This window comes from Tympanuchus pallidicinctus, unplaced genomic scaffold (genome assembly GCF_026119805.1).
Source record: "Tympanuchus pallidicinctus isolate F22 unplaced genomic scaffold, pur_lepc_1.0 scaffold25, whole genome shotgun sequence".
Classification (NCBI taxonomy): Eukaryota; Metazoa; Chordata; class Aves; order Galliformes; family Phasianidae; genus Tympanuchus; species Tympanuchus pallidicinctus.
In genome coordinates this window covers 3,363,311-3,373,733 of record NW_026294742.1, presented here as the reverse complement: position 1 = coordinate 3,373,733, position 10,423 = coordinate 3,363,311, and the positions used below count along the sequence as shown (strand labels likewise).

The window sequence follows — 10,423 nt, the reverse complement described above, 5'->3', positions numbered from 1 at the left end:
TCCCGGCCCTCGGCTGGGCGCGGAAGGCGGGCGGTGGTGCTGCGCGGGTCGGCCTTGGCCCCGCCGCTCCTCCTGGTGCTGCGCGTCCCTGGGGGCGCGGCCGTGCGAGGGCTGAGGCGTCCGTTGGCCATCGTCCGCTCCGGGCGAGTCGTGTCCGAGCTGGGCTGCGGGGCTGAGGTGGAGTTAGCTATGCCGTGAGGAGCTGTGCGGCCTTCTGAGCGCCGTTTAACCTACAGCAAGCTGTGCCTGTAAGAGCTGCTCTCAAAGATGAGATGGAGCCCGAGGATCTGCGAGAGGGCTCTGAGAAAGCAGGGGCAGAAGAAGGAAGGAGCGGGAATGGTGCTGTGGGGGGCTGGGGCTCTGAGGGTGTTAGAATGGTCACGCAGTGGGATGGTGAATCACATCCTTCTTGGGAAATAAAATGAAACTTGAGTGTGTGCATCTCGCGTGCAGCTACTCCGTGTGAGGGCAGACTGAGTCCTGCCTCTGTGGCAATGTTCATTTCCTATTTCCCTCAGCTGTGCACATCTGTGGGTGTTCTGGAAGCGCTGAGCTCTGGGTTTTCCACAGAAATGTGGAGGATGCTGGCTGTGTTTCTTGTTCACACTCATCTGGTGGTGCAGAAGACTGGACAGTAGGTTTGAACGGCTCCCCCAGCAAGACTTCAGGTAGGGAATTTTGTCCCATAGTGTCCAGTGCCCAGCCCCAGGCAGTGGCAGAGATGGGGACGTGCTGGGGAGACCGTGGCTTTGTGTTGCTGAAGTCTCAGCATCCTCTTCTTTACTGTTTTCTAGGCCAAGATTTGCTGGACTCTGCAGGGACATTGAATTGCTCCAACCATATGGGCATTGCAGCATTAAAGGAGAAAATATGCCAGCTGAGACAACGCATACAGAAAGCAAACAACTATGCTCAGGGTAATGACTGTGTTTCTGTTTCTGTCTGCAGACCTATACTACGCGTTTCCACTTTTATTCTTCCACTCAGGCTCAACTTTTCCTCTTACGGTGCTTAGTAGTGAAGGAGGGGGAAAAAATACAGACTGTGGTAACGAGGTACTTTTTGTTAGTTAGGGAAGGGAGAGGACTGGGGTCTGCACACAGACCTGCAGGAAACATCTGTATCTGGAACAGTGGTTTTAAACTGAAGCAAGTTTGTTGTAGTAAATAGGCACAACTTTGATATGCTTATGCTGAAGCTGCATTGTGTTGTCAGGGGCTGAGCAAGGGCTGGCAGCTCGCATGGGTCAGGCTCTCCAGCCTGCTTGTGTGGAGTGTGCACGCATCACTGTGCTGTGCCGTCCTCTGACACAAACTGCTTTTGTTCTTTTTTTCTTTCCCTCCTCTTCTATTCTTAGCCTTTGTAATTGTTGCCTGCTTAGCCAGTTGTCAGTGTGAGTGAGCATGAATTCCTCACTGTCCGTCTGTGTCCTCTGCATGGTTTCCTGTATCTGTCAGGACTTAGGTGCACAGGTGACAGACCCCAATGGAGAATCCTCCACTTAACAAATCTTGCAGAAACAGTACGATCAGAGGAAAAGGATTACTGCTCTGCTTTCTGTTGTTACTCAAAAAATATCATCCACCTTTTTTCCTTTTCTTCTTCTTTTTTTTTTTTTTTTTTTTTTTTTTTTTTTTTTTTAAGATCCACCTGAAGAAATCAAAGCTATCTAGCAGCCCATGTTCCAGAATTTCCTGCCCTTTGGAAAGAAAGCTTCAGCCAGAAGAAATCTGGCATCTGAAAGATATTTTCACAGTGTTTGTTTGGTGATGAAAATGGCCCCACCAGTCAGAGTGAAAAGGTGACGTCCTCTATTCTACATTTATTGTTTCACGTGTATAATTTTTTCTGTAATCTAAAAAACACAGCTGTTCAGGTGAAGTTAATTTAGATCTTGAAACCTCTGCACTGAGACACTGTAAGGGATTCAGGGTGATGTGATAAGAAATGCTGATTTCAGGCACTTGGCTGAGACCCTCTTCGTTCCTTTCCCTCTAACACCAGTTGTCCTCTCAGGATTGCTGCTGTTTACCTGGTACCCCAGGACAGGGTATGTGAGAAGGCTCCATCTGTCCTGCCCAAGCCGTAGGTTTTGAGTGAATAGACCAAGGAAAGCAGTCAGTTGGCTCTGCTTTGAAATGTCTGCTTTTTCTCTGTACAGGTGAGAATAGGAAGGGACGACATCCAGGACTGTTGTGTGGGAAGAGGTACACTCTAGAAGGTGGATTTTGCCCCTTTTGCTCCAAGGCTCCAGAACCTCCCAAGTTCACAATGCCAGAATCTTTGGTCCTTTCTAAGAAATCATGAATCAGCAGGTTTGTTGGTAGGAGCTGTCTGACTGCAAGGCAGCATCCTTCGGGCCTCCTGTAGTCTGTGCTGCCTTCACTGGAGCACTGTTTGTGAAATGGCTCAGGCTGCAGGGCTCTGTTACAGAGTTTGCTCTGAGGGTTTGTGCAGAACTGAAGACAAGGATTGCTAAATAGGAAGCAGTTTTATTTGCTTTGGGTAACTCCTACCCCACTTCCAGAGGAGGGGCAGAAGGATCTGTTCTGAGGTACTCACAGCTCCTGTAGCCAAACCTCAGGAACTTGTCCTGGTAGGAAAAGCTGTAAGAAAAAAGGGAGGAGTACATTGTTTTCAGGCTATTGATTTCAGCTAATTTTCTGGGGGGAGAAAAAAGTATTGTTGGCTAATGTGTGCTTTTACTAACCACAGATGGACAGAGCTGCCACTTCAAGTCCAGGTCTGAAATTGTTGGTGTAGTGGCCTAACAGTGATGACCAGAAAAGGTAGAAGGTTCAGTTGTGGTGGATGGTCCAGGCTGGTTTTGAGCAGACAAGGCATTATTTCCTCCCTGGCAAAAGGGGAAGAAATCACTGCCCCAGCTCTGTGACATGCCTTTCCTGTTAGTTTCAGCCAGTGGATGGTTTGTGTTCTTTGTACTGAACTGTGGAGGTTTCTGTAACTCCCTTCAGAGTGGTAACTACATCAGTAAGCCTGAAGCAGGCTTCTCAAGATTGGTCTTTGCTACCTGCAGTGACAGCTTTTGGTAGCTGTTATCTCTCTGCATCGCACACAAACCGTCCCAAAGAAGTGACAGGGGAAGGTGTTGGTCAATGTTAAGGCAGGTATGGCTTTTGGTTTAGAACTTCAGGCTTTCTGTGGCACTTCTCAGATGGGCAAACTTAGTTCCCAATGGTGTGTAGGTCAGCTTTAATAGTGCTGGATCAGCTTGGCACCAAAAACAGGACAATTTCGTCTCAACCTCATATACTTGTTTTAATCGTATGCTTGTTAACATATGATAATAAACCATGCACAGGAAATTTACTGCAAATGCTCATTATCTGCTTTAAGTCTCTGTCCCTAGCGACTTAAAAGCATGTAGTGTAAGCAGTGGAGGGTCAGGGTAACACAACCCATTTCTCAGTGATGCTGAAGAGACGCCCTGCTTCTCCTCTCCCAGATACTCAACTGCTGAACTGGAAAAGAGGCACAGATAGAAGGCTGAGTTACCTGTCACATCTGGTAATTTTGAGTCCTCACTAGAAATGAGGCCTCTTGTTTTGGACTCCCTGGCAATGCTGCCATCTCAGAATGTTGGCACTAATGACATCTAACCTGCAGCCCCTGTTTTTAACATGCCCGTGCTGTGCAAGCTTCCAGATGGTACAGAAGATGATGTGGAGAGTGAAAACCCCGGCCCCGGTTCCTCTGCCAAGGAGGCTTAAATGTCTTCTTACATGGAAAACCTAAGTGAATAAACGTGGTGCAGGCACCCAGATTGTGTGTAGAAACTGTGATGCCTCAGCAATGATTTGTGCCAAAGCTTTGGTTAGTAGGACAGCAGTGCTGCACAGAAGTAGACTGACATCTCTGAGCTTTTTTCACTACCAAACAGCAGATTTCTTCACACTGGAAAGTGGGGTCTCCCTTGAATGGGAGCAGAAGTGAATGCTTCTCATGTGGCTTTTAAGTGAAATGTTGTCCCCTTTGGCCCTTAGAACTGAGTGTTGAAACACTGAATATCTGATTCCCTTTACTTTCTGCAGGATTGATCCCCTGTATCCACTGGATTCTGTACTTGGGATGGGTTTGAAGTGACAACAAAAGAGAAGCAACGTAGCATTTTGTGGTCAGATCTCCTTGCTTTTTACTGCCCTCTTAGCAAATGACTCTGGCACCCTTGCATCCAACAGCTTGTTAACAGTTCTTGTCAGAATAGTAATATGGGGCCTGTTGGGTGAAGGGCAGGACTGGGCTTTTGAAAGACCCCAACATGGCCAGGAGGGGAGTGGGAGAATGAAGTGGGAAGTTGGATCCAAAATGTAATGTTTCAGATTCTATCTTTTACTCCACATGTGGTATAATTTGTCTTAAGATACCACCCTATGGATCAACAAAATGTGGCTGCCCAGCAGGGATGGATCTGCTGTTAGGAGTGTACCAAATCACGTCTACAAAAGCTTGAGGTAATCCCTAGGGAAACCTACTGTACAGACTTAATTGTATCTCTTAATTCATCAGCTGTTAGTAATTACATCCTGCATTTTTGCAATGGAAAAAATGAACCAAGCTGGCTACTGAGACTGACAATAAATCACAGGAGGGAGAGGAAATTACAACACAAATAGAAACAGTCACGTAAACAATTTTAATTTGCTACTTAGCTATTCATTAATTAAATAACACCTTTTAGAAATGCAGTTTTGAAAAGGCAGCAGTGACACTGAAAGCAGCTCTGGTCAGATTAGCTGAAACTAAATCCTCTGGCATCTCAACAATATGCCATTTTTAAAAGGTTGATAGTAAGCAGTTCAGCTGGCAGTGAGAGCAGTGCTGACTTCCCCTCCTTGCTGCTATCAGCTCTGTAGCCCATGCTTTCAAATAATTTATTACAAGAGCAGTATTCTTGTTCAGCTCCTCTTTTGATCCATTTCTGGGGGGAATGACAACTGTGCAGTTCTTTTTGCCTCCTTTACCCTCTCTGTATGCTCCATGTTTGCCCACAAATGACCTGGGATCCAGCTGGTACTGGGTGTTCCATATCACTCTCCTGTGCTGTTCTGTGTGCAGTAACTCTGTCAAACTCCCTGTCTTCCATTCTTCACAACTATTTAAAAGAAAAAAAAGGGAAAAAAAAAGTATTTTGTTCTCAGATGTCTGAATATCCCGTGCCAGTCTGGTCCTCTGCCAGTGAATGCAGAGAAAAGGAACTGTTTACACAGTAAGGGAAGGCAAAAAAAACTCCCTCCTTTTCATCTTTCTTCTTCCTTGTTAAGTGGAGATGGTTTCAGTGCAGAAAATTGTCAGGCTGACATGTGTGAGGCTTGCTGCCCTCTCCTGGCATCACCGGGTGCCACGTGTAAAGATCTGATGGCTGCCCTTCAGACCGAAGTAATTCCCCTGTGGAGAGATGAAGTCCTGCAGGAATGGAGAGAAGAAGCTGCTTTACAGATGAAATTTACATTACATTTACATTACATTTACATTATTCACATTTCACAACAGCGGTGTTTTGATGAACCAGATCAGTTCAACCAGGCACAGCTTTCAAATCAGCAGGGACTCGAGAAGCCCTCAGGAATCCGCGCTGCTACCAAGAAAGATTGCAGTGTGCAAAGGCACCAGCACTGATCGTGTTCTCTGAATCTGCAGATGATCCCCTGCAGCTCTGCCACTGTGCCAGGCGGACTGGGAGCACCCTCATGGTTGTCCATGATGGCAGGAGGTGGCACCACGGCCCACCTGAGCACCCCAGGGACAGGTGGGAAGATGCAGCCAGGCTCCGATGCTCTGAATGGATTTCAGTTGTCTGAATGGATTTCAGTTCAGCTCCAGCATCTGCTGGCTATTTAAACCCTCATTCTTACCCTTTAAGGTGACTGCCCCGGGAGGTACCCACCTTGTAGAGAGAATTTTACCCCTGATAGCCACTGCTGCTCAGCTCGTTGGCTCAGTGTGCATCTAGCAAAGGCAGCAGCTCTCCACAGCGGGAATTCAGCTTGAGGGATGCAAAGTGATCTAACCTCGTGGGCCCAATGTTGAGGACTGCTATTGGCAGCTGCTTCTCTCTGGCTGCCAGCGCAAACCTGTAACCAGAGTACACCTGCAGGAACACCACAAGACAGAGTTATCAGCAGCACAGGCAAAGAACAGTGACAGAAAGTGAAACAGATGATGGTTGGCTGGGAAATGGGCTGTATATGTATGCTGTGTTATGCAGCTGTGCTTAATTCAGGTAGGGGGTTTCTCCATTCAGAAAAGGACAACAATTTTTAACCTCTCACCAGAGAAAAGTTTTCAGTTTTGGAGAAAATACATCAAAGGGAAAGTTCTTGTCTTTCACTAATTCTCTGCAGCAGTTTTTGCTACTTATCATAGGTCCTTAAACGATTCTGCTTTGGTGGTTCTCACATGGCCCAGCTTAGGTGCTACAAGAATGAACCTAAGGCATTTCAATCATTCCTGTATGAAGGATTATGAGCTCAAAAAGGGCGAGCTCAAGGAATTTATCTCCAGTATCCTGAAGCAAAGAGAAGAGCAATCAGGCCTTTGGTTTATGCCTTTCTGGAAGGTGTTAAAGTTGTTTTTCTTAATGTAATAGAACTTGTTCTTGGAAAATTGCTTATTAATTCTTCAAGCTTCCACAGGTTCAACAGCAGGGTTTTCTAGACCACCTTACCTTGCACTTGTAAGATAATGGCTAATAGAGAAAACACACTGTGATACAACGTGCAGCAAGCGGAGGCTTTTCTGCTCTCTTCCTCAGAAGTTTAACTAGGAATTAGGGGTCCTAAAATCCAAATCCCAACAAACTAATAATTACTGAGAAGCTGAAGTGGCTGTGGTGATCTGCCAGCAAGCAGCCGTCCTCAGCTATGGGACCAAGGGCTGCTGCAAACAGCAGTACAGAAACAGGAAGTAGTGTGGGAGGAAGACTTTGCTACCTGCATAGAGGATCCTGCCACCAGCATGGAGTCTGACTCTGCCAGCCGTTGGTGCACAAAATCCACCTTTTCCTGGCTCACTGTGTCTCCAAAGAACGTCACATCAGGCTTCAGGATTCCACCACACTTCCTGCAAGCTGGGACTTGGAAACTGCGCACCTGCTCGTCCGTGAGGAAGACATCCCCATCTGGAGCCACACCAAGGGCTTCAGCTTTCCAGCTAGGGTTCAGAGCTTCAAAGTGCTCCTGAAGCTCAGAGCGTGAGGTTTGATCACCACAGGTCAGGCAGAAAATCCTGAAATGCAGAGCAAAGCCTGAACAGAGACCTTTACATCAGCTGAAGCCCTGGAGCCATAACTTGTTCTTTACAAGGCCTGGGCAGTCTGTTTCCATTACATTTATGTACTGCGTAGTGCAGGTGAGAGGTAGATTGTGTTTTTGTAGTGGAAATTCCCAGTATTTCTGTATGTAGCATAGGAGATAAGTTGCCTTTCACAAAGAAAGTTGCTGAGCAGAGTAAAGTTGAGATTGGGGCATTCCAACTTAGGTAAAATTGGCATGGGCACTAGGTAAGGTAATCGTATAGGGTAGGGAGAGTCTGGTACAGGACAGAACAAGCGTGCAGATAGTTGAAAATGTTGTCCTCCTATTGCCATAAAAAGTACAGAACATACCCAAAGACAGTGGGCTGGTAACAGACATTGTGTGGAAGTGTAACGTAGCAACAGTGCTGGAAGATCGTGAGCCTGAGATGCTGAACCAGTGAGTGCCAGGAGAGGCTTCACCTGCATTGGACCCAGGGTATCTAACTGGATTTTACTGACCAGTTGCACAATTTCTGCCTTGTGTGCAGGGGGTGTGTGCCCATTACTGCAATAATGAATAAACTGCTCTTCACAGAGATCTTTGCCTGATTAGAAATTTTTGATCTTTGAGCGTGTTTCTCACACAGGCCAGTGAGCTGCCTGCCTCCAGCTGTTGCTTTGCAGGGATTCTCTACTCTATGCACTTTGACCCCTACCTTGAATTCCCTCTCACAGTCAAGGCTGTGCTTTTTCACCTAGAAGTTTTGGGTGATCACAGGCAGCTTGCAGTGCTCTGCTCTGATTGCCTGACCTGAGCGTTCCTGGCACTGCCCTCTCGCCTTTGACCCCCCATCTCCACTAGCACAGCGCATTTATGTGCTGTCTCCGTTCTCAGCAGCTAACACTGCACCTACACACTGGTGACCCAGAGCAGAACAGCAATGGTCAACCATCTTCCCTCTACCCAGAGAGTACCTGTGCGTGCAGCCGTGCAGTTCTGTCACGCGCTGGCTCCCAGCTTTGGTATGAAGCGCATCCACGTTCTGGGTCACCAACCAGTGCAGCTTCCCCAGCTTTTCCCACTGCCTCAGCACCAGGTGGGCCGTGTTTGGCTGATGGGAGGAGAACTGTGGCCAGCCCACAAAGTTCCTCGCCCAGTAGCGCTGCCGGGCGCTGGCACTGCGGACGAACTCAACGTGCTGGATGGGCCGCCGGTCCGACCTGGCATAGAGCCCCACTCCTTCTGAGCGGTAATCAGGGATCCCCGACTCAGTGGAGATTCCAGCTCCGGTCATTACAAACAGCTTCTTGGAGCTGGAAATAAAACGTTGCATCTCTTCTACTTCTGCGGGATGCGGGGGGAGGCAGGCCGGTACAAAAGCCAGGTTTGGGGACACGCTGGGGACAGAGCGGCGCTGGAGATGGTGTGGTCTGATGGCTCTGCAGCATCCTGGGAGCTTCCTGGCAGGGAACATGTTGAGCTAAAAGCCAAGAACAGGACACGAGGCAGGTAAATGAGAGCAAAGGGCCTGCTGTCTTGCAATTCTCCAGAAAATGACGCTGATGGTTCTTTGCACTTTTTTTTTTTCCTTTTTTTTGTAAAGAAACCCAAATTACTTTGGAAATAAGACAGCATTCCTACATTTCCATGTCCTGTTCACAGAGTAACACAGAGGAAAGCTCAGAAGGTACAGAGTGAAACAGTAATTGGCTCTAAGAACACCCATCCCGATGCTCCCAGTGGCAGCTCCCAGTGCTTAAACTGCTTCCAGTGCCCCATTCCTGTCCCTCACCATCAAAAGAGCTCTCAGAAGGAAATGTTTTGACGGGGAATGAAATGGAGCTGTGACCCACAAATGGAGACAGCGTGTAGGCTGGCCCACAAAAGGGGGATGCAGGGAAGGCTTAGAAGCAAAAAAAAATACGTCTGAGAGACACTGCGGAGCACCAGAACAGCATCAGGGAGAAACTTACAGAAGAATTCTTGGGAAATGCAAGGCTGCTTTGAAAACCCGAGTGCTCAGACGTCAGCGGTACAAACCAAAAAGGCCCACGGATAGCGTTGGCTTTAGCACCCACCCGAAATGCTGTGCAGGCAGAGGACAGGCAGCACAGGGCAGCAGACAGGCTGGGAATTCAGAGCTGTGCCACCCGAGTCCTTTCTGCTGTAACAGCGACATGGCGGGGTCACACAGCGACGTGGCTGGTGAGACAGCAATGTTACAGCAACCAGAGCCCAACCGCGTACCTTTCATAGCGCTGCCAGCTCCGAGAAGGGCTTCCTGCCAGCAGGGCTTTGTGGGAAGCGCAGTCTGCAAGCAGCTCAGCCCTCAGCACGGCGACTACAGCTCCCGTGGTTCAAAGAACAGAAGCCCAGCTTCCTGCAGGGTTACAGCCCTCGTGCGGCGCCGGGTGCCTCGCAGCTGCCCTCTAGGAACAGTCCGGGAATAAAATAAACTCTGATTTGTGTTCAGACGGCGGTAGCAGCTGTGATAAAATGCATCGTAGGTGCTTGTATTAAAAAAGACATTTTCCCTTCCCTGCTAGTGTCAGGTCCTGGCCTCAAAATGATGAACAGTGGGAGAACTGAGGGCTCCCAGCGTGCTCAGCTTTGTGTATGTGTGGCATAACTGGAGAATATGGGCACATGTCAGCAAGGAGGGACAAGTCGTGGAAACCCGGTCTGCTGCATTGCAGTTAACGTGGCCAAGCTGCTCTGCGTGCAGCTTTCTAGGGAGGCATGGAGGACAAAGATGAAGCTGCTGCAGGAGGTGCAGCTCTGCTGGCTCAGTGAGCCACTGTGATGATGTATGAGGTTGGATATCAGGAAACTGAAAGGGTTTGCAGTAAAGGGTTGTTAAGCACTGGAATGGGCACCAGCCCTGACGTGTTTAAAAACCGTTTGGATGTGGTGCTCAGGGACGTGATTCAGCGGAGGGTTGTTAGGGTAGCTGGGGTTGGACTCGATGATCTTTATGGTCTTTTCCAACCTGAGTGATTCTACGATTCTATGAGGTGGCAGAAAGCCAACGGAGCAGCAGTGGTGCGTGGTGAATGATACTGAGGCTCAATTGCTATTAGCTTTAAAGATTTTCAAACAGTGCCTGAAAAATCCTGTATGTCTTACAGTCTGCAGAGGCAGTTCTCTCCTTGCTTCCAAGGAAGCCG

At 48.2% G+C, this 10,423-nt stretch overlaps 1 protein-coding gene and 1 long non-coding RNA gene across 5 annotated transcripts; one reads left to right on the top strand and one right to left on the bottom strand.

Moving 5' to 3' along the window:
- Positions 1 to 117: 117 nt before the first annotated feature.
- On the top strand, positions 118 to 3,330 carry LOC128084088 (uncharacterized). 2 transcript variants are annotated; one of them, XR_008208330.1, is made up of 3 exons: positions 118 to 339; positions 519 to 917; positions 1,645 to 3,330. It is a non-coding gene; the product is annotated as an uncharacterized LOC128084088 (long non-coding RNA). The 2 variants fall into 2 exon arrangements; XR_008208329.1 differs by lacking the exon at positions 118 to 339 and having other exon boundaries at positions 348 to 917.
- Positions 3,331 to 4,640: 1,310 nt separating this feature from the next.
- Positions 4,641 to 10,124, bottom strand: SIRT4 (sirtuin 4). Of its 3 annotated transcripts, none has more exons than XM_052689878.1 (5): positions 9,504 to 10,124; positions 8,231 to 8,736; positions 6,951 to 7,245; positions 5,906 to 6,109; positions 4,641 to 5,424 (listed from the first exon to the last, which is right to left on the bottom strand). In XM_052689878.1, exons 2-4 carry the CDS (start codon positions 8,728 to 8,730, stop codon positions 5,957 to 5,959), a joined length of 948 nt encoding a protein of 315 aa, XP_052545838.1. In that variant the 5' UTR covers positions 8,731 to 8,736; positions 9,504 to 10,124; the 3' UTR covers positions 4,641 to 5,424; positions 5,906 to 5,956. The 3 variants fall into 3 exon arrangements, with proteins under 3 accessions (XP_052545838.1, XP_052545839.1, XP_052545840.1); XM_052689879.1 differs by lacking the exon at positions 9,504 to 10,124 and adding an exon at positions 9,335 to 9,497; XM_052689880.1 differs by lacking the exon at positions 9,504 to 10,124 and adding an exon at positions 9,230 to 9,327.
- Positions 10,125 to 10,423: the final 299 nt, after the last annotated feature.